At 35.8% G+C, this 26,153-nt stretch overlaps 3 protein-coding genes and 1 pseudogene across 3 annotated transcripts; 3 read left to right on the forward strand and 1 right to left on the reverse strand.

Annotated features, from left to right (window-relative positions):
- On the forward strand, positions 3,455 to 5,698 carry LOC109832205. Its single transcript, XM_020399638.1, has 4 exons — positions 3,455 to 3,831; positions 3,912 to 4,083; positions 4,487 to 4,609; positions 4,688 to 5,698. Exons 1-4 carry the CDS (start codon positions 3,530 to 3,532, stop codon positions 5,546 to 5,548), a joined length of 1,458 nt encoding a protein of 485 aa, XP_020255227.1. The 5' UTR covers positions 3,455 to 3,529; the 3' UTR covers positions 5,549 to 5,698.
- LOC109832206 (homologous-pairing protein 2 homolog) lies at positions 7,147 to 10,308 on the reverse strand. The gene is made up of 6 exons (XM_020399639.1): positions 10,163 to 10,308; positions 10,032 to 10,057; positions 8,141 to 8,408; positions 7,877 to 7,947; positions 7,579 to 7,767; positions 7,147 to 7,505 (listed from the first exon to the last, which is right to left on the reverse strand). The coding sequence occupies exons 1-6, from the start codon at positions 10,188 to 10,190 to the stop codon at positions 7,410 to 7,412; spliced, it is 678 nt and encodes a 225-aa protein (XP_020255228.1). The 5' UTR covers positions 10,191 to 10,308; the 3' UTR covers positions 7,147 to 7,409.
- Positions 11,261 to 14,519, forward strand: LOC109834931 (leucoanthocyanidin reductase-like). Its single transcript, XM_020402944.1, is given in 10 exon segments — positions 11,261 to 11,333; positions 12,372 to 12,521; positions 12,981 to 13,108; positions 13,204 to 13,239; positions 13,241 to 13,331; positions 13,334 to 13,435; positions 13,618 to 13,686; positions 13,689 to 13,820; positions 14,306 to 14,437; positions 14,440 to 14,519. Coding segments are annotated over 10 exon segments (993 nt in total).
- On the forward strand, positions 15,242 to 24,929 carry LOC109833731 (annotated as a pseudogene).

Consider the following 26,153-nt stretch of genomic DNA (forward strand, 5'->3'; position numbering starts at 1 on the left):
TCCTCATATTTCTAACATCAAAATATCGAATTATTTATCCATACATATATAGTATGCACAAGAAGTACTAGTAACAATAATAATAATAACAACAACAACTTGAGTCCCATCTTCATCACATTGGGCTGACCTAACCATCAGTCCTATAACTTGTGGGGATTAGGACTTTAACCTAAAATCTATGATGACAAGTACCAAGCAAAGCGCTTAACCCTACGACGCTAGCTACGTGGTGATGGGCCCTAATTCTGGCGTGGGCCGGCCTCAACTTGACATCCTTCTCATGCTCCAAACTTCGTACAAGTAACGTCTATATGGTTAATTGAAAGAGTGCCGTGTTGAGACAACTGAAGGCAACTGCAAAAAAAAAAAAAAATCATTTGTTAAACTTTGGTGATTGATTGATTGCAAGCTTAACACTCGTTTTAGGACAAAAAGTACGGCCGCAGAATTCCCACCAAAGATCAATGACCACAAAGAGCATGTTCGCTGCCTTTTTCCAACAATCCACCAAGTAAAAAACTACGTAAAGAAATATTACTTCCATCAACTCGTTCTCTGTTAACACAAGAGAGAAACTTCTCCGATCCCTGTTAGGTCAAAAAGTTTTATATTTTTCCTGTTTTTACATAAGCTTCATTATAACTCAACAACTTTAAAATTATCCACGTTCACAAATGTATCAACAAGTTTAGCTGACCGATTCAATCGCTTAATTGTGATTCTTGATGGATTTGATTTGGGAACTTTTGAACCTTTTCTATAATGAGTATCTTTGAGATGATTGACGTTCAAAAACATTCTAGATGAATGTACTCATGTTGTACTAAAGTTCAATATCTGTTTCTTTGTCCCTTTGTGGGTTGCAGACTTTACTCTCCAAAGAATGTTGGCTTCATGCATATCTTACTTCATATCAAAGTCCAGTAAAATTTTGGTTTTTTTCTTAGAAACCACCTTTAAAATAGAGTAATTAGATGGTAACCATCTTTTAATAACCATCTTTTAATTTCAATTTATACATGAACCACTTTTAAAGTGGATTTTTATTGCAATCAACAACCTTCCAGTCAAGTTACCACTGAAAAACAAAAAATGAGCTTACAAATTAATTTAAGTTCAAGATGAATGAGTTGTATCCTAACAAGAACTAAACACTAAATAAATGAATAATGTGTCTTGAATGAACCTTTCAAGATATGTGAGTTGTTTTCATATAATTACCCTATTTTTAAGGTGGTTTCTAGAAAAAAAAACCCTTAAAATTTTCTTATAAAATTATAAATACCTTGTAACTAAAGCATATTGACTCAGTCTGCAGGAATCTAAATTCAAAAGGATAATAATACAACAATGATAATGTTCTAATGTCTTTTGCATTTTTCTACAACATACTGAATGTAGAATTTTACTACATCTAATATTTAAGCATAACTATCAGAAAAATCCAAAATATTATATTCCCGAACAAATATTTTTTGTATTTTGAACATAATAATTGAAAGAAATACATTCTAATTTAACTGAAGAATATGACATGTGAGATCAATCTTCAATATATATTACACAGTCCTTATACAAAGGTTAAGATTTAATGAGAAAAACTTGAACTGGAGTAACATGGCAACAGTGATAAAATTTCTTTCCAGTAGAGGTCCAAAAGTTTTCACTTAAAATAATAATAATAATAAAGGTCCAAGATTGAAATTTTTATTGCATTATAAGAAATTTGATGTACCAATCATCATGCTAAAATTTTAAACTATCTCATATTGTTATAATAAATTAACTAGAACCTAACTAACAAAACATCTAATTCACCCATTATCTAAACTAGTGTTTCTATTTTTTTAAGCATTGCATTTTGAACATGTCTCCCTCTAATGTTTCATACATTTGATTTAATTATTATATGCTTAAAATTAAAAATCATCTCTCTTGCTATATACTTTTTTTTTGAACTGAAAAAGCAGGGTTAAGGCCCTGCTCATATAGGGATATTATTAAAAACCAAAACATTACAGATAAGACAACCAACTAGGTGGAGGATCGCAGAGGGTGAAAGCAGATAGGGAGCGGACTTATGTCGTCACCTACCATGCTGAAATACTACAGCTAGTGGCTCATGATACATACTTACATACAAGAGATAAGAGTAGCAAACAAGGGAATTAACGACATAATTAAGGAAGAAAAACATCAGATTTTCCCACACAAGAGAAGTGACCAATTACAGCGACTTTATGGTGGATCATGAGATGGAGGACTTGGGGAGAAGTAATCCCCTGAAGCATCAGCATACTTATTTGCAAGCTCCTGTAGACCGATGTTGGAAGCAGCCCTTCGATACTATGAATGGGTACTGTTCATGATACTGTGAACTGTAGGAATAGTAAATTTGCTTCACTATGATTAGAGGATGATCCAAAGATTTACTATTTATGCTATGATAATTTACTATAGTATAAACAGTAAATCTTTAGATCCTCTTTTAAGTATAGTGGAGCAGATCTAACAAATTTGAAACCGCCCGCTCTCCTCCACGGAATTCATTTTGTTTACCGTGCGATTCTTGTTAATAATCATAGAATTTATATTCGACACTGTCTTAATGTTTCAATTCATATAGAAGTTAATAGTTTATTTGTACCGAAGTTCAGTTTAATTAGGTGTGTTTCAGTGGAAGATTGGAAATGATGAATTTATGAATCAGTTTTTTTCTACTACGAGTAATTAAATTGTTAATATTGGTTCATACCTGGTTCATGATTAAATTATAATTATTAAAATATATATTACAGATTATTATTTAACTTCGAGCAAAATAGTTAGGATTAATTGCACTTAAATACCCTATGGTTTTCCCCACATTGCACTAGTATAGCCACTTGTTTTTTATAACACTGATATTCCTTAAAGTTTTTAAAACTTGCACTTAATACCTTCATTTATTTTGGCAGCACTTATATTTCCCAAAGTTCTTAAAACTTACACTTAAATACCTTAATTATGCAAATATGATGGTATATAGTGCAAGTTTTAAAAACTTTAAGGTATTTAAGTCTCAGTTAAAAAAACTTTAGGATATTAAATATAAATTTTAAAAACTTTAGGGTATACGTATGCTACCAAAAACAAATGAACGAATACAGAAGAAAGTTTTTAAACTTTAGGGTATATAAGTGCTACCGAAAACAAGTGATGGTATATACGTGCAACATATGGGAAACTATAGGGTCTTTAAGTGCAATTAAGCCCAATAGGGCTTATCAATATAATTTGTGTATGTATAAATTCGGTAAAAGGGTATGTAACATGTGTAAAGAAAATCATAACAAACTCCTCTCCAGGCGCCATTTCTACCGCCCACCGCGTACCGGCCTCTCTCGTTCTCTAGCAAAACTCTTTAATCCCTAACCCCACAATTAATTTTCCTCCAACAATCCTTCGCTCACAAGTAAAATCCCAATTATAAAAACAATTCACACTCTCACTCCCATCTCCGCTATCAAACCTTAGCCACCAAACCATGGGCAAGTCCCTCGCCGCCCTCTTCGGCGGCGGCGGCGGCAACTCTAAGAGGATCTCCAAGCTCAAAACTCTCCTTAGCCTCACCGTGGCCCGCTCGGCCCTCCTCAAGAACCAGCACCAGGCTCGTTGCAGCATGGCCCACTCCGACATAGCCCAGCTTCTTAGTCTGGCCCGCTCCGACCGGGCCCTCCTACGTGCTGAGATTGTAGTCAAGGAGGAGAACATGCTCGATGTGTTTGCCGTCGTTCAGTCTTATTGCCACCTTATCATAGAAAGATCATCACTACTCCATCGCCAAAAGTAAGTAATATCTTGTTGGTTTGCTATTATATATGGGGGAGGTTCGTTTGTAATTTGAAATGTTGGTGGTGGTGATTTAGGGACTGTCCTCAGGAGTTGAAGGAGGCTGTATCGAGTTTGATATACGTGTCGTCGAGGTCAGCGGAGATGCCGGAGCTCCAGCGCGTCTGCAGCCTTTTCTCGGCCATGTTCGGCAGGGAGTTTGTTCGTGCAGCCACCGAGCTCAGGAATAGCTGCGGTGTTAATCCGAAGGTGGACTACTAGTACTAGCTATTGATTTGTTTTATTTGTGGTAGGGATTAGAAAGAGAAAAAAAAAATGCGCACGATCTAAACAAAATTGACCAGCAAATGTGCATTGATCCAAACGAGAGAGAAAATGGAAAATGCTGAAAGCAAGATTTCTTGTGTCCGATGTAGGCGACTGAAGAGTATAAATATGAACCTCGGTATTAAAACCTTAATTCTTGGACAACAGTTGACGCATGTATTATGAGAAATGCTAGAGAGACTGTAAACCAAATAAGATCAAAATTGCATACGGTGCACGACAAGCAGAAATGCCTCATATCTGGCGCACATTATATATTGCTGAGAATTATGCTTTAGCAATTTTGAATGCGCCTGTGTCAGATGATGTTATTTGCAACGTGCAGATTGTGCAAAAGTTGTCGACCAGGCAACCGAGCCTGGAGAGCAGAGCGAAGATTATCAAGGAGATCGCCGCAGAAAAAGGGATCACTCTGGATCTCAGCTTTGAGGATTCAGATGTTGCTAAGGTTTTGTTGGGTTTAATGCAATTAGGAAATTTCTTTTTTTTTTTTCAAAATGTAATTCTCAGGATTTTGATAATGCAGACGGATCCAAACTCGGCCAAAAACATGAACCTCAAGCATCCGGTCAGTAATTTAGGCCTTGATTCTACCCAGCCAGTTAGTAAATCAGGTCGTGATTCCTTGTCAGGGAGGCCAATGCACAGTTATAAGGATGTGGCAAGCGCAGCTCAGGCTGCATTTGAGAAGGCGGAGGATGCAGCAGCCGCAGCTAGGGTTGCGGTGGAGCTGTCCAGATCTTCAGGATCCTCATTTGAAGATCACAACAACAGAAAAGATGATACTGAGAAGAAGAAGTGTGGTGAGAACAACTTGGACAAGGGAAAGGTGCACCCTGTTCAATTCTACGCTTCAGAATCAGAGGAAGAAGATGAAGATGAAGTGCTTAATGCTGATACACATAGAGAAATGAGTGACGATAACGAGATTAAGCCTGGCCTTAGCTCGGGTTTTAGTGAGCCACCTTTGCCAGAAAAGAAGCTGCCTAAAGTTGGCACCTGGGCTGTGAGGAAAAACAATGAGAATCATGCTCCGTTTGATAATAATAGTAAGAGCGACACAGAGAAGAAAAGCGATGCAGCCTCAGATGAAGGTTTGTCTGAAAAAGAAGCTGCTGCTTTCTTCAACCCTCTGTACCAAATGAAGTTCCCTTCCAGAACATTTGTAAGGGATAGCTTCAAAAAGTCACAGAAGGAAGAGAGTGATACCACTGGATTATTAGATTCAACAAATGATGATAGTCTTGCAAAATCCTACTATTCTGAAACTGCAAGTCCTCGGGTGGAGAATGTTGAAGTTGATTACACAAAAAAATCTCATATACAGCAATCGAAGGTTACAAGGAAGGCAGTGTCTGTGAGGACTCGACGAGGGATGCAGAAGTAATAGAGTTGCAGAGAAGAGAGAGCTTGAAGATAAACAGTGTTTCATGAGACTGAGCATGTTTTCCCCTTTTTCTTTGTCTTTTCACCTTTTTGTGAGTTAGTGTGAACTATGTAAAAATTATTCTCAGTATGTATAAGCTCTGCTATGGTGAACTTTGTGAGACTTTTACATGTAAATCTCTCATTTTATCTCAGTCATGCGCCATGAGATTAAAAGCCCGTATACTATAAAATTATAGCCCTAAATTTTCACTACAACACCAGGATTTTTGTACAGTCCAGGGAATTTAAGATAATATATGAATGAAAAAATTCAAGATAATATATGAATGAAAAAAATCTAAGTTCATATCTCAGCTAGTGTGCATTTACAAAATATTGTTGCTAAAAAATGTCCAGGTTTCGGCTTATAAAAGAATGTACAGTCAACAAAATTGTATCCCTTGGTTCGGCAACAGCTTTTATCCCTTTTTTTTTTGTATCAGCTACGTGAATCATAATCTATCATCAGTTCTCTTATGTGTCATCTCTCCCTTTTATCACATCCTTGATTACTTTAAACCACTCTTTTTAGTCTACCTAGAGTTGTCCAAACGGGCCGACCCAGCCCGGCCCGGCCCAGCCCGGCCCGGCTCGGATTGTTCGGGTCCGGGCTGGGGAAATGCCTACGACCAGATCCCGGGGTCTCCCGGCCGTGCACAGAGGCGTCCGGTCTGGCCCAGGCCAAACGGTCAGGCCGGATTTTATTTTTTATTGTTTGCTAAAAATGATTGAAAAATTAGACTGAATCTTATATATATGACATACCATACTAATATTATTATATAGATAGTATTAGAAATATATATATGCAGCAAGTATATATATAAGTATACATTATGCATATATCATATATATATTGTATTATATACTATATAATATAGTAATATAAATATATATAATATTTAATATATAGTATATATATATATATATGAGAAATATGGTATGCTTGGTACCAAGTACAAAAATTATGCTGTGTAGTGAGGTCGTCAAATCTCCTTCCACTCTTAATGTGGAAACAATTCAGCATGGTGTAAGTGAATGATGGGATGTGACACATCTACTCAAGCACAAATATGTGTGGTACCAAGCATACCCATATTCTCTTCTCTTCTCTCTTCTTCTCTCTCGCTCTCTTCTCGTCTCTCTCTCTCTCCTATATATTATCTACTCTCATTCTACTAATATATATACTATATTAGATTATATATAATATATATATATAAATATAATACATATATATATTATATAGATATATTAGACATATAGTATACATATATAAAATTTAAAACCGGGTCGGGCCTAGCCCAGATCAAGCTTCACCACCTCGGTCTGGACCCAGAGCCCGACCGACCCGGCTTTTATCCGAGCCCGGAGGGTCCGGGCCGGGTCCAGGCCCGAAGCCCATTTGGACAGCCCTAAGTCTACCTCTAGCCCTCTTTGCCCCTAGTAGCTATAATCTCATCACTTCTCATAAGTGCCTTTAGGACGATAAATTCAGAGTTTCAAGTATATAGCAAAAGGAATTTTAAGATAAGTAACATCCCAATGCTACTGGAAATCTGTAATATGACGTTTCCTCGTATTGTAAAACAATCCACTAAATAAAACCTTTGCTGAAGGTGACACAATTGGAAGGAAAAGCAATTTTCTTTTACTAATTACTTGATCACTAAATTGACAGCAGAAAACATATCAAGAGAAACTATACATTCTAACCTCCTTTATCTTCTGGAATATATAAAGCCTGAAACTAATCTACCTTCATAGTTCGTCAACATAGTAAAACTATGTCTACCTACAAAATGCTTCAGAAGAAATCATCAAGCTGACCTTCTCTTCTTACTAGGGTTGATTAATTCAGCAAAAGACTGCAAGTTCACTCCAACATCTTCATCATACTCAAGACCAAGTTCATCCTGCGAACAAATAATTCTTTAGAGGAAATACAATAACGATAAAGGGAGAAGCTATCAGCAAATGAACAATAACCTTAAATTCTTTCAGGTCTTTGGGTGAATTCTCTGTTATAGCATCCCACAACTCCCTGAACATCCTCTTACGCTTTCGCCACTGACTGAGCTTCTCATTGTATGTCTCTTCAATCACCTTCTTATCTTCTGGTTTTACCAGAATAACTCCACTGCGCAGTTTCTTTAGCTTTGCCTCCATTTCAGACACCTGGTTAGAGAATTACCAGTTACCATTATAGCATGCTTACACGTAAGACTAATCAAAGATTACAAAATAATAGGCCACGAATTTTTGCAAAGAAATGAACAAAACTTACTTCATTATGCAATTTAGCCTCTTTGGAGCGTATTTCCTCCAGAGTCAAGTTTGATTGCAATGCTCGAATTTCTGAACCAAACAATATGTAAAGTAAGAATAGGTGTTTTTGCTAAGAACAAGGATATCTACGGAAAAAAGATAAGTGAAAAAGTTTAAGGTCAGGCTACTAGTTGAATAGTCATAGGAAGAAATACAACTCTGGCAATATGTTTAAGACTACAAACATAGTATTCTATTCAACACCATAGGCAAAGTACATTACCGGCCTCAGTCTCCTGTATTACTTTCTTGTGCTCTTCAAGATCTTCCTGTAGCTTGGCATTAGCCGTCTTCATCTGATCAAGCTCTTGAGCATTGGGTATCTTGAACTGATCTTGACGGGCAATGTAAATCTTTTGTTTACCGTACTCTTTAAATGATATTTGCCCACTATCAGCTAATGTATCCAATGCTTTCTGTACTGCAGTCTTCTTGAGATTAAATTTTTGCAGTGCATCAGCTGCATTTTGTGAATTCAGTGGTCTATTTTGCTGAAGTTAAAAAGCATAATTTGATCAGGATATCTATATATAGGTCTAACAAATTGTATTTATGTAAACATGTCATCTGAGAAGTCATATATTAATGTGAAACGAATGTAGTCCATTCAATGAAACTAAAAGAATGCTGAGGGTAAAACCAAATATTACTAGAAAAATAAATTGGAAGTAGTGGTGTGCATGTAACAGTAAATATGGAAGCATGAATCTACTTGATGACGATTAAGGTAACTGCATACTGAAAAATGCAAAGACTTCAAGAGTTCGGGGTAAGCAGGTCTTTTCTAATGAATCCAAGAATCATCGTCCATTAGATTAAGAATGGAAATAGCTATGATTTAAGGGAATGACTAGTTTGAGACAGTTATTTTCTTTGCTGGACAGGACTTCCTTACTTTCAGATAATGGTGTACAAACTCTTTCACTGTATAAAAACATGACATGAATAAGAAAGTAGAATTCCCAGTGACCCCAGAATACTATTAAATCAGATGTTCAATATTTAAATAAAAAATGGAAGTAGTTTCAGAGATTGTACAGAGCAAATGTAGAAGTAGTTTGCCCCCTTTTTTGCTGAAACCAATGGAACATATATCTGGACTCTCGTCGACATCATACACAAGTTGATTTTAAAAATAAGAAGATAAAAGTGAATAAGCAACCTAATTTATGCTAATAATTACAGATGCAGAGTGATGAAGTTCTGAAAGTATCAAATGTGTCTAGAAGGATTTTCCTTATCGCTTGATTTACATCGGTTACAATTGAAAAATGCACTAAAATTAGACAGTTAATGCTGTAACTTTTAGATATAGAGAGCAGTTATAAATAACAGTAAGTAGAATAGAAAGATAATCAAGGAAAAGAATGGTTCAGTTTCATTTTTGAATGAGCCTGACATGAAACAAAACTAGCACTCTGTCTAAAACAAAAAGCGGTAGATTAATCTCCCCCAAAAAAAAGTTTATACGACATACAAGAAAATCTAGCATGAGGATGGCCGTGATTATTTTGCAAAATCTGCTATTTGGAATTAATAGATTCCTCAAAGAGAATTTTTGTTTTCAAGTAACATGACAAACTAGAGTATTTGCTTGTTCATTCACTGCCACAATTTTTTCCTCACTTACACCAGGATCATGATTTTTCAGTCCCTGATCTTCTATGTTATCATATAATTCTCTTACAGAAAATTCATTCAATCAACTAATTTTGTGAAAATGTATATACTTATTACTATTGATTAGAAGTTTGTAAGATATTTTATGGCATAAGAACTACAAAATTCATGCTTTAATATCCCTCAACAAATTTTAAAAAAAGAGAGAAACACCAAATAATTGTTGACATTAAATGTTTTTTGGAGGGAACTTGGAGGAAACGGTCAACATTCATGTTACAGATAATTGTTACTCAATGAAACGTATCCCCGCACGATAACCAAAAAAAATGAAGAACAATAATCTCATCATGATAACATGACCACAATTTTAGCTCTAAACATTTTCCGACCATAAAATTAGGAAACCCTAAACCTACTTCATTCTACAGTTAAGCAACGAAGTAATCAGCGAGATTGCAGATTGTTAGTAAAGAAAAACATAAAATTGTTACCTCGTTTACGTAGTTGAGAACAATCCCTAAAAAATCATCAAAAACAAAAACAAAAGGAAAGAAAAATTAGGATCGTGTATTGAAACGAAAAGAGCAAAAGAGGAAGAAAATGGGGGAATGGGAGACGATGCCTTCGACGCTGTCAGATTTGGGCGCCATCTCCGGTGATCCACCGATCGCCGCCGATCAAAAGAACAAGAAGAAGAATAAATCAAAGGAATTAAACAACAAAAAGCAAAATGAAGAGCTATAAAGCTTAAGGGGTTTTTCCCCCTGGTCAGTTTCCCTCCAAAACTTTGGGGAAAACTTTAGCACCGACTTGATGTTTATTTACACCTCTACCCTCTGAATGGGAGCTCGCGTCACGTGACGTGCGCGCGGGGACTTGTATGGACGCACTCCACCTGATTTCATACCGCTGCAGAATTCTTTAAACACTGAAATTTTTTGAAATTTTGTAACAATTATTATCTAATATAAATATAATACACTATCTCATATTTTTGAGAAAATAGTGAGATAAAAAAGAAAAAAAAAGGAAATGTATAATTTCAATTTAGATAAGAAATAATATAAACTTTTCACTCCAAAAAAAATCTTCCACAAGCTACGGCAATATTCTCATTAAATTCAAAAAAAAATCCTTCAATTTACGAAGCTTTATCCGATTTCTCAAAGTTTTAAATCATAACACAGAAATTGCTGTAAGTAGTTTTGTCTCCTGCTATTGCAAATAGTACAACCCCGTTGTTTTTTATTTACAAGTTGTTCATTTGAAACTTTTAAATAGTAGTTACAAAAGAAGACTTTTGAATAGTCAGTTTTTAACTGATCGATTTATTCGATAAATTCGATTAAAGTCCCTTTAAACGGTGAGTGGGTAGAAATCATGACGGCGTGCTAATAAAAATCTTTAACCCGATAAAAAGAAATTTTGACTTGCAAATAAATCAAAAAATATATATTTATAATATTCTTACCGACATGTTTATGTACATCCTTACCGTGTACCTTAAACGGACGAAATTTTTATAAGATTACAAAGTCTTCCTATCGATATAAATATTATGTCACCAGCTGCACCACCACTCTATTTGCAAAAGAAAATTTCCACTACGCTCTTTCTCCTCATTCAGTGAATACTGTTCCTCTTTCACTAAAATTAGATTAGTTGTCCACTACACTTTAAACATCTTCAAGCATTTTAATATCACTTCTACTAATCGAGCATGGATTTATTTGATCTTGGTTGCACTTTCTCCATGGTCCACAAAGGCACCACCATCTTTGTTCTAAAAAGAAGTGTGTGTGCGCGCGCGTGTGTGTGCGTGTGCATGTGTGTGTGCGTGTGTGCGCGTGTGCCGCGTGCGTGCGTGTGTGTTTGTGTGGGGTGGGGGGGTGCGTGTGCGTGTGCGTGTGCGTGCGTGTGTGTGCTCGTGCGTGCGTGTGCACGTGCGCGTGTGCATGCGTGCGTGTGTGTGCGCACGTGTGTGTGAGCATGCGTGTGTGTGCACGTGTGTGCATGTGTGTGTGGGGTGGGGGGGGTATTCAGGGCAGGACACGGACTCAGGCGAAGTCTGTGAAAGCAGGGTATTTCTAGTGAAAATTTATAATTAGTTCACGGGTTTAAAATAATTCTTGAGCGAAAGTCCTAGTCTAATTTTAAACATAGGAGACCGCTACCAAAAGTATATTTTCCTAGTCTTATTTTGAACTTGAAGACTATTACCAAAAGTACATTTTAATCTCCTCTCACTTATGAGATTATATACCCGTGGATTTTGATTGTCTCCTGTTCTCTGCTATCACTATTGATAAGAACTTTCAGTGTTTCGGGAGTAAAATGAGACTGAAAGCCTATGACGAGAATCACCAACACAACATCATAAGCAAGCAGTTTTAGAAAATATTATAAAGTTTGATTGCAAATTTATGGACAAAATCAGCAACCAATTGGTCATGATGAAGGATAAAATAACCAAAAGAATAGAGAATTCTTCGCGAAAAACATTAAATGTTTCTATATAAAAAAAGTAAGTGCGCTGGTGCAAAAGTTATGAATACAAAGGAAATTCATTGATAACTTTAGGACCTACAAGCTTTGTGCCTGAAATCTTTCAGAAGAAACAGAAATCCCTTGACAAGAGAGAACAAACAGAATACCTAACCATTCAAAGACCCAGCTTGACTTAAAGAAATAAGAAAAAAAAAAGTAGTTGGCACTTGACCTAGAGCAAAACCAGTACTTAGTAACCGCTGTCAGACATAATAATGTTGGAAAAGGAGATGAAAAGGGATTGAAAATTTGCTGGCAAGATCATGACAGTTACTATAATATAGTCTCCACTTACGTTGGGAGGTTCATCGCTGAATCAAGCTTGGACAGTGGCAAGACCACCTATATCTTGGTTAGGTCTGCCTCAGCCTCTTCCCCTTCAAAGGCTGCAGCATCGCAGGAACTCACCGACAGAGTTTCTTCGTCTCAAACTTGTTCGCTTGTTTTTGTTGTTAATTTTTTGCAGAATTGGCTTATGTTTCTTTCTCTTGTTTCTTGTTGTTATAAAACTGTTGTTCGGCAATAGATTAAGTAAGGGATTAAGGAGAGTTATACCACCCTTTCCTGGCGAAATGCAAAAGATGCCTGAAATTGTAAGTAACACGGGCCGATATTAGTAAAAAGATTTCTAAAAATATCGATGCATATCCCATGCACAATTTTGTTACGGTAGCAAATAAGGAATATGCCTGAAACTGCAACAATAATTAATAAGATAACAAGTCAAGCTCCTATTTATTATGTTCTTATAATTGAAATAATGCAAACAAGATGGTGATATTGGGTTATTGCAATGATGACTGATGGTTTCTACTAGAGTATGCCGCAATTTTTGTTTTTTTTGACACAACTTAGTTGATCGTTATACCTGATATATCTGGCAAAAATCATAGGTAAGGAGCCGAAAGAAAATAAATTGAGGGATTACCACACCGATGTCGTCATTTCAGCCACTGGAGGTGAAAGCATCCTTGGGCAACTTACACAGATAAAAGCCATTAAAGCTGTTGGAACTGTCAAGGTATATATATATCATCAGTTATTGTATCAAAACTCCAAACTCACAGAGAATACTGAGAGTTATAAAATTATGGTCTCATTTGCTTTTTGACACAGAGGTATTTGCCTTCAGAGTTTGGACATGACATCAACAAAGGCTAACCCAGTCAAGCCTGGTCTCAGTTTCTATGACCTGAAGAGAAAAGTTTGCCGTGCAACTGAGAATGCGCGCGCGGGAGTTCCATATACTACATTTGCTGCAACTCTATTGCTGGTTGGCCTTACTTCGATAAAACTCACCCTTCACCGTTGGGTCAGTTTAACATTTATGGAGATGGCGATGCAGAAGGTAACTTATTTCAAAATCACAATTCATCACAAATAATCACTTAAATGCTGAATAAATACTTGTTTTCTTCTGCATGTTTATTATGATATATATACATCACTGTATCTGGACATTTCATCCAATTTTGTTATGTCTGCATGGTGTGTATTGGAACTAACTTTTTCTACTTGTTTGTTATTAAGCATACTTTGTGGGTGGAGTAGATATTGGGAAATTCACCATGAAAGCCTGCTTTGATTCAGTAACTCTCAATATACTGTTCATTTTCGCCTGGTTTGCAATAAGTTCAGGTTGAACAAAATGGCATCTTTATGGGAGAGTAAAATTGGGAGGATCCTCCCAAGAGTCATCTTAATAGAAAAGAATTTGCTGACCATGGCAACGGGTCAAGAAACTTACTTCAAGATCACATACTAACAAATAGTTAGCTTCCACTTCAATTTTCAAAATCTCATGCTCGTTAAAATGCTATATGGTTCTCCTTGCTTACTACCGATTACTAGTCAAGATTGTTGTCCAATGCATTACATTTTATTTCACTTGTCAACATAGGAACATAGCATAATATAGCATATCTGACACTTCATCACTAATGTTTCTTATTTATAGTTTTTGTATGGGACCTTTTTCGGTACTGTTGGCAGTTGTACATAAAAATGTCACTGTTGGCAGTCTGAATGAATTAACAGTTCCCGTAGGGATTGGTAAAATTGGACAGTAACAATTTTGCTTGCTGCATTTCAAAAAAAAAAAAAAAACAGCGTTTTCTTTTTCATTTTTAAAATTAAGACCCGTCTTATCTTTTTCTGTGAAAAAGTTCATTAGCTAGTTTCTGAACTGCTTGTTAATTTATATTTTGATTCGTTGCAGAATACAGCTTTCCAGGGAGTGCGGTTGCAGCCCTGAGTGGTAATATCTTCAAACAAAGTTGCCAAACCAATTTCCACATCCAAGAGCATAAAGATGTCGAAATTAGCTCCCCGTACCCTGAAACTTCTTATCAAACTGCTTTGATGAATTTGTAAGGGACCTGCCACTTAAAGAACGTGCTGATATACTGCGCGAGATAGCATGGTGCACTTAAGGAGTAGGATATCGGTTAAGTCTACATATGTCAAATGCATTTGGATGCATTGTTGCTCGAACGCATGGGCAAAATAAACGAGTGTATCAACTTAGCTGTTACCAATTGGGAGAAAATGGACCCTAACAATCAATCACTAGCCGAACGACGAGGTAAGGTTTTGGCCTGTGCTAATCTGGAAAGACTAGTAGGAATTGAAGGACTAAATAGAAGATTTCAGTGTTTTGAGGGACTAATTCAGAATGTGTGGGACAAATTTTCAAAACCACCTTATTTAAACATTTAATCCTAAGAAACGACCTGTTTTGAACTTTTTTGCAAAAACCGATCTGGTTTCAGCCTTGGCGCCGAAACCAGGTCGGTTTTTGTGAAAAAGCTTCAGAAACTTCACGGGAATTTAACTCCCGTGAAGTTTAGCAGATTTACTAAACTTCACGACCTGAAGCCAGGTCGGTTTTTTTGAAAAAGCTTCAGAAACTTCACGGGAATTTAACTCCCGTGAAGTTTAGCAGATTTACTAAACTTCACGAGAGTTGAACCAACTCTCGTGAAGTTTTGAAAAAAAAATTCAAAAATCGAGTCAGGACTGAAACCAGGTCTGTTTTTGAAAATAAGTTCAAAACAGATTTTATTTGGGATTAAATGTGGAAATAAGTTGGTTTTGAGAATTCGTCCAAATGTGTGAGATTTAAGAGACCATTGTCTAAAAAAAACGCTCTTTCAATTTTGGTGGCCCCTGTGATTAAACTACGTCCATAATTTTTCTGCTCAGCACAATAAACAGAGCCATCATTATTAACAACAAGCTGCAGCAAGAGAACCTTAAAAGCTTCAATTTTTTTGCAGCTTCGTCTCCTTGGGAGACGAGGAGGGGTCGGGGATCTCGATGGGATGCATTCAAGATGCCAGAGAAAATCATGTCAAAAAGAAAGTCGAAGAAGGTTAAAACCCCTTTCCCATTTAGTTGGTCCTTTCTTCGTCAGCCCATTTGCTTGGATTTTCTTCTAAAATTGTTTATTAGAGTCCTGAACTGCTGAATAAATTTTATGAGTTTTGAAGAGAAACTGACATTTCTGCGACCTGTTTGATCAAATGCTGCAATGAAGCTGTGCAGCTAATTAACTCAATTTGATACCAAATCAAAAGACAAGCTCTCAATTGGGAGTTCTGAAACTAGAAATTAAAGCTTGAAAGAATAGATATAATATGAGGAACTATGTTTTTTTTTTGTCTTGGGAATGGAACATTGGGCTTATTAGGTGATGTTGCTTCTTGTTTATAGTAGTGCTGAATATATAGTGTCATGGCCTTTCTTTTTTCTTGCGTGAATTTTGTTGAATTTGGGTTCTGTGAATGGTTGTAGGCATGGATGGTTAGGTTTATATTTTATGCTTAGAGTTATTGTACCATGAGAATAGCTGTGGAGTTAAAGTAGAGACTGTTCTGGTAAGATTATAATGGACATCATATTATAGGGATATAATAAGAGAGAGAAAAGAATTCAACAAATTGGATGTACAAATGGAGAATGAAAGGATGAACGATCGGGGGATACGTTAGATGTTGAAATCATCATACGGACCCATCTCATTACGTGTCCTTAAATTCTCAATCCCAACAGATATTGAAGAAATTACAGACAGTTTTTCGTTAAATTAATTTGATGCAAGTAGCCTATTTTAACATCTTTTATGAGATAATCGAGTCTTTTAAGATTTTTTTTTTTATATCTTTTGAAGTTCCTTTGGATCTTAGGCTACAATTTTTGCAAATGGACACAAATGCTTCAAGAAGACGCGATTGTTTATGAGTATTTTTCTAAATATATCTATTTAAGGTACGATGGTTTCTATTAATGTGCAAAGAATAAGTTACAAAACATTAATTTTCGCCAATAAGGAAGGCTTGACATTCTCTCATAGAAAATTTTCTCTTCTTCCTAACAAGCCTATCTTCTCTCCAATCATGCAGTTGAAAGAGTAGACCTGCCGCCAAGAAATGTACCACCATTAGACGTTTTAAAGTGTATAAAGGTTTCAACATATTTTAGTGTTGGTTATGGGTGTATATATGTCGTATATCCTATGGACAAAATGCGAAAGAAAGGAGTACCGGTGAAATAAGTTTTATATACTAGTTTAAAACTTGTTCCTTATTTTGCCTCTTGTCTTAATGCACATTATCAGATATTCTACACATATATAACTCAAATTTAAACTCTTAAAAATATAGTACTCACATATCGTATTTGGAAGCATTAATTTTTTCCTTAAACTTCAAAAAGAAAACATAAATAAAATAGGAACGCTTACTAGAAAGTGGTATTTTCTTTTATTTTATAAGGTTTTAAAGAAAAGGCATTTGCACTTGTGTTTCTAGAAAAAGGGAAATCAATGGTTTAGATTATGTTCTCTATGAAGTAACAGTTTTAGGTTTGAGAGCTAATTCGTTGTCTTATGGAGATGAACCAAGGTTAATCTGTAGGCATTCTAATTGTATCAATTGTTGTGGATTCCTCTGGTTCTGTTGTTATATGTCAAGTATATATCCATATATATGAATGCAAAATATGAAATGTCATTTGCCATTGTCGCGATGTTCTTTTTTTTTTTTTTTTTGAGAGAAAGGATGGATTACTGTTAATCTTAACAGTAATCCAGCCAGCTAAATTAATCCAAACTTGGTTGTTACATGACTATGCACATTCCCAACCAATAAGAATGTGCATTTGAGTTCATACAGAGCTTACAACCAAAAAACAAACTTCTGTTTCCCCACAGATACAACCAAAATCAGCTCTATCAAAAGAAAACTGACAACTACTACTACTACAAAAGAGTAGACCATAAGAACAAAGTTTTTAACCAACAGAAAACAGAACCAGAATATAAAAATCATTCCAGTTGCACTATATTCTCAATCCTGTTCTCCGTAGACTGAACAGCAGCAGCTCTTTTCCTCCTCCGCTCTTGAAGTCTGGCAGATCGATCAGATAAAGGTTTAGAACCTAACCAAAAAGACGAATAGATCAGGACCTTGTTTAAAATCTCCAGAGCTCTCTTCTTCTTGCTTGAAAAAACTCTGTCATTTCTTTCCTGCCAAATACTCCAAATAAGAGAACATAAAATAACGTCTCTTTCCACATTCCATTTAACTCCCTTATCCATATTCCAATTGATCCAGATATCCCTTAGGGAATTCAACTTAAAATCCTTATCAATGTGCAGTTTATGTTGAATAGATCTCCATGTGGAGTATACAAACTCACAGTCTACAAAAAGATGGTAATGATTTTCCTCATTTTTAGAACATAAACAACACATTAAATCCACATGAATACCTTTTTTATCTAGCTTATCTTTTGTATTTAGCCCTTGTCTTAGAGCCAACCATACAAGAAATTTCACTTTTAAAGGAACAGGCAGCCTCCAGAGATTAACATGGTCAAATCTTAAACCCCCATCAATAAGAAAGTGATAATAGGATTTAACTGTAAATTTACCTTTAGTATCCCAAATCCATTTTCTCCTGTCCTCCCTTTGTTCAAAATTAAAATCTCTGATATCAGTCATCAACTTGCAGTATTGAAGAACATAATTTCCAGTCAATTGTCTACTAAATTGAATACTCCATGTCCATTCATTATTCACCTTCTTTCTCACCTTACTGATAGTTGCATAAGGAAAAGAAGTGACATTGAAAAGAGAGGGATAAACTGAAGCAAGGGTAAAAGAACCTACCCATTTATCAAGCCAAAATAGGGTTTGATCTCCTTTTCCCACATCCACCATAGTACTGCATAAAAAGCTTTCAATATTATCAAAACAATTTCTCCAAAACTGTGTTAAAGTATTTCTACCAGAATAAAAAAATTCTGTCCAATTTTTCCTCTCAAAGTATTTGTAAAAACTAATCTGTTTCCATAATTCCAGTTTATTATCAAACCATTTCCAGCACCATTTCCCCAACAAAGCCTTATTCATAATTTTCAAATTTACAATCCCCAAACCTCCATATTGCTTAGGTCTACAAACCTCCTCCCATTTGACTAAATTAGAAGAGCCTTTATGATCAAAAGAGCCAGTCCACAAAAATCTTCTCCTCATTTTATCAATTTTTTCTATAAGCCACTTAGGAAATAAAAAGAAGGATAGCCAAAAAATTGGCATAGAAGAAAGAACAGAATTCACTAAAACTAATCTTCCTCCTCTTGATAAAGTTTTTCCTTTCCATAAGGCTAATCTTCTCTCAAATTTCTCAATCAGAGGAGACCAATCTGCTTTTTTTAATTTTCCAGGTCTCAAAGGAACTCCAAGATAAGTAATGGGAAAAGTCCCACTTTTACAATTCAACATAACAGCTAAATTATGTTGCAAAGAATCATTGTTCTCAAGAGCAATGAGAATACTCTTGTTAAAACTTATTTTCAATCCAGAGGCAAGTTCAAAACAATATAGTATCATTTTTAGCACTGTCAACTGCTCTCTTTTATTTTTACAAAATATCAATGTATCATCTGCATATTGTAAACAACAAATTTTATGAGGCATATTAATTGGACCCAAACCTTCAATAAGAAGAGAATCCACTGCTAAGTTCATCATCCTGGTAAAGGAATCAGCTGCCAAGACAAATAAAAGAGGAGATAAAGGATCTCCTTGACGAACACCTCTCTTTGACATAATCCAACTCCCAATTTTACCATTGATATCAATGGCAGACATACCTCCTTTTAGACACATAGTAATCCAATGTAGCCATTTAACTCCAAATTTTTTGGCTTTCATAACCTCCAAGATGAAATCCCAGTCTAACATGTCATAGGCCTTAGCAAAATCCAATTTTAATAAAATCCCTCCTTTTTTATTGTTCTGAAAACAATCATTGATAATTTCCTGAGCTGCTGTAACCCCATCCATCAGATATCTGTTTTTAATAAAGCCAGATTGGACATGATCAATAAGCTTTTCAAGCTTAGCATTCAACCTATTAGTCAAAACTTTAGTAATCATTTTGTATACCACATTTAAAAGACTAATAGGTCTGTAATCATTAACCACAGAAGCTTCATTTTTTTTTTGGGATAAGCATAATATGGGCATAATTGAGCCTATTAATTTCCAATTTTCCTTCATAAAATTCCACAAACAATTTCATAATATCTTTTTTCACTGTTTCCCAAAAGACTTGATAAAACAACGCTGAGAAACCATCTGGGCCAGGAGATTTATCACCATTCATATCACAAATAGCTTGATGAACTTCATCTTCTGAAAAAGGTTTTTCTAAATCATCAGATCCCCAATCTTCCAAAGGAAACAACTTATTCCAATCCAATTGACATCTATAAGATTCCTTTTGACCAAAAATCTGATTATAATGATTGGAAAAAATCTGTGCAATTCCATCTTCAGAACTGACTACTGTATTATTTACTGTAATAGAGGAAATCAGATTATTTCTTTTCCGGCCACTAGCTATTTTATGAAAATAAGCAGTATTATAATCTCCTTCCTTAAGCCAATGTGCTTTTGATCTTTGTTTCCACATCTGTTCTGTCGCGATGTTCTTTTGTGAAGATGTCGCTTCTGGGGGCATTGGGGCATACATCCATAACATATATAGTATATCAAAAATAAGTTTTAAAATTATCTTTCCCACAACAAATGCCAGGGCATTAACACACTTGGTCAGCGTGTTAGTCACAATACACTATTAAATGTTCACGTGCACTAATGGAGAATTTTGATTTTGATGGACGCTAAAATGCACTTATATTTTACGGCATATGGAGTTCTAGTGTCTTTGGCTTTGTCTGTTGACAGTTCTGCCTTTTTGGAGCAAGGAAGAGCCCACATCCTCCAACATGACACCTGTAACCCTATGAAAAATACTTTTTATTTCATAGCTCAAATCAATATTATTGAAGCTTAAGAATGAATCTCATGCTACAGATAGTGTTTTCTATAGACTTAAATCAGTTGATAAACTTAATTTTCTTGGAATATTAGGCCAATTGCTAATTTTATTTCTGCAGCTCTACGCAGCAAAATGAAGCAAAACGCACTTAAAGAGTGTGACCAGTACACAGCAAAGTATGCCCAATGTGCTCTGGGAAAAACTATATCTGTAGTTTGGTCCTGCCGGAGGCAAGCGAAAGAGCTGTTGAATGCCTCCATCAGTAGTATGTTCTTATCACTATTATATCTTTTGAAGTTTTCAAATTTAAGTCGTATTCCGATCTCCTAATTGTAGTTTTATTTTTTTTAAACCTCTGTTACGTATTTGTATGCTCGTGCTGGCCTGCCAGGAGAACATTGATTTGTTATTAACCTGTGCATTGAAATTGTATGAATTAGGTTCATCAATATCAACAAATTTGAGTTGTTTCTTAAGATTTCAAGGCATTATTTATGGCATCATCAGCTTTGATTATAGAGCACATACCTCAATGTTTTCGGAAAGCATCCTTATAAGTCACATGCATAGCCTGGCCACTTAAGCTTCTCAGCTACACAGAGAAGAAAAAACGGCAGGACGAAAAATGAGAACAATGAAGAAGATTCATAGAAGAATAGGCAGAAAAGAATATAAAGTAGAAAGGAAGAAGAAAGGAAGAAGAAAAGAAAGAACAAAGAAAGATAGAAGAAAAGAATGACATAGTAATATATACTTTATGGAGAAAATAATTCACTAATGATAATGGCGGGCTGGCAAATTAACTATGGACGGATGCGTTTTAAAGCTAGAAGCAGAATGCAAATCCCATAAATCTCCCCAATTCAACAAAATCAGAATGTAAGCATCAACTGTAAGCCCCTAACTCCCCAATTCAACAAAATCAGAATGTAAGCATAAACCCTAAGCCCCTAATGTAGAACCACTTCTCAAATTCATGATACATTACTGTGAGAATAATATCCAAGTTCATGTATGGACCACCAAGTCCTTAAATTGGATCAGATCACACAAGTCAACTATGGAACGTTGACTCCTTAAATTGGCTTACAAGTCCAAATTTGGAATGCCAATCTTTCCAATTGGAAAGAAGTCAAGTTGAGGGAACCCTATCCCAAAGGGAATCTAATGCCTACCTCAAGATAGATCTCCATGCCCATGGATTTATGCATCTTCAGATCAAGTCCAACCAAATGTCAACCAAGAGTATCCTCTTGATTAACCAATGTAAATGAATGACAGAATGAGTTTCATTTCTGTATCATTGTGAAAACGTGCTGGCCTATTATTGGAGGCCCCTTTTCAAAAATAAGGTATTTAACATATTTCTTGAGGTTTTTGGAATATGAACCCACAAATAGAAAACCTTATTGCATATAGTGGATTCGATAAATCCAAAATATACAATCTCAACTTAATGGTTACCCTTGGAACCTGTAAAAACAAATTATCTTGTATCCCATATATCTGATGTAAACAACTGATCAATGATCAAGACACTCCATTATTGATAAGTATTAAATATTTGGTATTATCTCAACTGAGGCTATGCCTGTTTCCGAAGTGTCCACTAATATTCCCAATTAAGTAATCGAGTCTGAATTGTGTCTTATCAACAGAATCCTTATCTAAGTCTCTTGAATCTGGCAGCTGTGGGGCTATTCTATGACTGTCATGCCATATATTTGGGAATATGTACCCCTTAACAGATCCATAATGTCTGAATACAGTCAAATTTCCATAATCAATTTTTCCCCGGGACTTCAAATCAGTGTAAATAAGCATTATTTTTTTCATTATATTTTCTGTGGGAATGATCATAACCATGGATACTGAGTCTTTAGTTGATAGCATACTATTTCATTTGTTGGCTTCTAGCTAGTTGAGTGAATCTGTGCAAGGTGAGAGAGCCTTTTATTTAGGTGAGCTATCGGAATCCATCGTCAAATTGAGTGAATTGGTGTTTGTTTTTTATTTCATCTTACTGCAAAATCCCTGAAAATGCAGCCATCTATCTAATTTTCTAATAATCAAGATGAGAAGTACTAGAGCTTGATTCACTTCTGGGACTGCTCTCTTGACTCTAGGTCCCATAACTTGTAAGGCTGTAACTACTAAATTTTCTTGAGTTCCGGACTTGTTAGGTATTCTCGATCAAGAAAGAATATATGTTCACGGACAGGTGATGGAATGAACCATGATATTCCAGCGTTCACGAGGAAGAATATACAAGAGTAATAATTTTGACTTCTATGATGGGGAACTTTTCTCCTCTTCACCCTTATTGCTCTTATCTTATGATTTTCAATAATCAGAGGGTTAACGTTGCCCAAAAAGATTTCCATGAAACTTGTACTCTATATTTATATTTCTTGAATGTGAAAGCATTCCCTTTTACTTCGGTTTAATTGGAGCCCTTCAACCTTTTGCTGTGAAATATTTATCTGAGTTGACAATATCAAAAATTGATTCTGCATGCTAAAACATCATTTTGTTATATTTAGTATTACAATCGTTATTATCAAAATGATGTTTTTTATAATTTTCCTTCTTGTTCTTGGCAGTACCAATGACAGTATATTGGAAGAAATGAAGAAAAAGTACATGCTTGAGCGGCAAATAAGCAAGAATGGCAACAATATCTCTGCACAATCCCCTCGAAGGTGAGATGATCACCGCTTCATTTTTCATTATGTTCGATTCATTGTTTTGCAATCCTCAACAGGTGTAGTTGGTTATGTGTTGGTGTTTCAATCCGAACGAGTCAATAAAACCTTCAATATTTGATGGAAATATTCTTCTCTTATATTTATCCGAGAGCTTAGAAGAGGATTATGAGTTTCTTACGGGTCATTTTGTCGTGATGGACACAGTAGTAGTCACTTCTCATTCATGCATGTCTATATCCAGAACTGAATATGTTAAGTTCTCATCCTCCTTCCCTTCCTTTCTTACAGGTCATTATGTATAGAGATAAAGATAACAGATTAATTCAAATCCTAAAGAGATCACAAGATTTATTCTAAGGGGGCAATTTGCATTTGCATGATCAGCTTTTTCTGTCACTTGGGCGGTCGATCTCTGTCCTTTATTTCTTTCTATCGCTATCCGAAAGAACAACGAAACCCGGACTAGTCAAAAAGCAGAGGAGAAGAGAAGAAAGAACAAGAGAAAGTTGACGAATATAGGAAGAACAAAGCGAGCTTATAATCCAGAATGCATATATTCCCGCAAACAAGTTCCAGGGTACAGGATAACTGGACGTGAGAAAGTCCTGGCTTTGAATCAGAATAAGTGTTCATTTTTGAGTAAACATTTCTCGTGGTAAATTTCGAGATCCGTATCTTTTCTTCACTTAAAAGCGTCCGTACTGTACTGCGGTACTCTTGACATGCGCTTGCATTAGGGTTTTATTTTTAATCCGGTTCAGAATCGAACCTAACATCGCGGGAGCCATATTGGAACCTCCCAACCGTCCGGGACACGCTCGGCTCGCTCCAGTGGTGCAAAGTTGAAAATCCGCGGAACGCAAAATTCAACATCAACGCAATTAAGAAAGACCAATGTGCTTAACCTGTTGATTATGAAAAAGGAAATCCAGAAGAGTGTCTGCTAGCTAGAGTTTGGATTTTCCCCATGAGATTCTCGTGCACAAGAAATCTCTAAAAGATATTATACAAAGACCAAGGCACAAAGAAAGATAAGAGATCCAAAGTCAATGATGGTCACAGGTTTATTCTCAATGAAGGAACCCGATCGCGTGCATCATCACTTTCGGTCACGTGCTAGCCCAGCCTCTTCGTATGTATCCCTATCCAAATCAAGCAAAGCGCATGCGTGTAGCTAGCAAGAAGCGAATTTTAAAGAAAAGAATGAATGAAAATTGGCGAATAAATGGAAGAATATACATATAATCCAAACAAGGATATATTCATAAGTTCCGACTTCCAAAGGGAACAAATCTAGCTTCTCGAACCGTACATCACGATGAACACCAGAAAATTGCGTCTTTGAAATCAGAAGTCAGAACTGGTTCGAGAAGGTTCAAGGAAAAAAGATGAGCGTTTTAATAGGGGTAAATTACGCTAAACTCCCAATAACTTTTAGCATTTTGCAGTAAACCCCCAATAACTTTCAAAACCGTGGAAAATCGTCAACAACCCCCAGAATTAGAACCAAAAAATAACATAAAAAGGCAAAAGTTATTGGCGGTTTAATTAGTGTAATTTATGCAAATGACATCGGGGCTTCTGTAAAAGTACGGGTTTAGTGTGATTTTGAAAGTTCTCGGGCCGGGTTTCCTACAAAATGCTGAAAGTTCTTGGGGCTTTAGTGTACTTTACTCTTTGAATAAGTATGTTCGCTGTAACTGTCGGTATTGATCTGTTTCTACCCTTTTTGCATCCAAGCTCTATGGTTATTCTCCTATCATGCACTTTTTATATACATGGTTATCTTGGGGATTATGCTCATTCGTGTATTGCAAAGTTGAATATATATATTCACTGCTAAAATGCATTATTAATAAGTGACATGAGAAAAATTAAAAAACTAGTACAGATTTATCAGTACATCTGTAAATGACCATGATATTCTGAGCCTTTCAGTTTACTTTTAGAGATTTCATTGTCTCCTTGTGGTTCATACAACGATTTATAAGAAAACTAGCTAGTACTATTTATTAAATAAAACTTCGATTTTTTTTGAGAACCCAACTATGAATTAAAATCAGGACCATCATATTGGAACCTCCCAACTATCTGGGTCACCTGCAGTGATTATTTGCTACAACTCCAGAACATTCTCTATCTTCTCCCTCCTTGATATGTATGTGGGTAAGCACTATACATGTAATTCCCTTGTACATATTCAACTTCAAAAGTCTGCTTCACTTTGTAGACTTTTGGTTTGAAGACGCTAACAAAAGCAAATAGTAGTCTTCATAAAGTAAGATAGACTTGTAAAATAGTAATTGGGTCAAGACTTGTAAAATGTAATTGGGTCCCTAAACTTTAGGACAACACTGAAGTTGACATCTGGCCGGACTCATACCGTCATTATAAAAGTTTTTTTTTTTTTTCCGTTCGCAAAATCAAAAGTGGGGCAATTTAAAAAGAGTCGGCAGGTAATGCCGGCGGAAGTTGGGTTATTACACTCAATTAAGCTAATTAAGCAACTTCAACAAGAGAGACCGAGAAGCAAAAGCAGCTCACCTAAACACATGCAACTCACTTTTCTGGCTATTATTATATGGCCCGGCCGCCTTCTTCTTACATCACAATAATAATAAATTTGTATTCTTTCTCCTCGATAGTATTGACATAAAAGATATTCATTTCTTAATTATAATCAACGACAACAATAGCCATACGCGTATGAACTCTTCTGATTCATACAGAGTAAAATATGTATTGCGACATTCTAAGATTTGTACCACTCACGTATAAATCAAAACGACGTTAATTATTCAATCGGGTAGAACATGTATTCCAATTTTCCGTGACCTATACTTATTTCTAATTTTTGAGACCTTAAACAACATCTAGACGTTTATGATTGAAAAGATACTTTATCCATTCTTATATACTACAAAATAAGAGGATTCTTACCCATACCATTTACATAAGCAAACACAATATTATCTCCACACGCACTTTGTTAGGCACGAGGGTCGTT

This window comes from Asparagus officinalis, chromosome 3, assembly GCF_001876935.1.
Source record: "Asparagus officinalis chromosome 3, Aspof.V1, whole genome shotgun sequence".
In the NCBI taxonomy this organism is placed as follows: domain Eukaryota; kingdom Viridiplantae; phylum Streptophyta; class Magnoliopsida; order Asparagales; family Asparagaceae; genus Asparagus; species Asparagus officinalis.

Coding starts and splice junctions, on each gene's coding strand:
- LOC109832206 (XM_020399639.1), bottom strand. CDS start 10,190: ATGGCGCCCAAATCTGACAGCGTCGAAG. Junction 7,948..8,140: donor AATACAGGAGACTGAGGCCG/GTAATGTACTTT, acceptor TGTTTGGTTCAG/AAATTCGAGCATTGCAATCA. Junction 7,768..7,876: donor AGGCTAAATTGCATAATGAA/GTAAGTTTTGTT, acceptor TTCTCTAACCAG/GTGTCTGAAATGGAGGCAAA.
- LOC109832205 (XM_020399638.1), top strand. CDS start 3,530: ATGGGCAAGTCCCTCGCCGCCCTCTTCGGCGGCGGCGGCGGCAACTCT. Junction 4,084..4,486: donor GCTGCGGTGTTAATCCGAAG/GTGGACTACTAG, acceptor TGCAACGTGCAG/ATTGTGCAAAAGTTGTCGAC. Junction 4,610..4,687: donor AGGATTCAGATGTTGCTAAG/GTTTTGTTGGGT, acceptor TTGATAATGCAG/ACGGATCCAAACTCGGCCAA.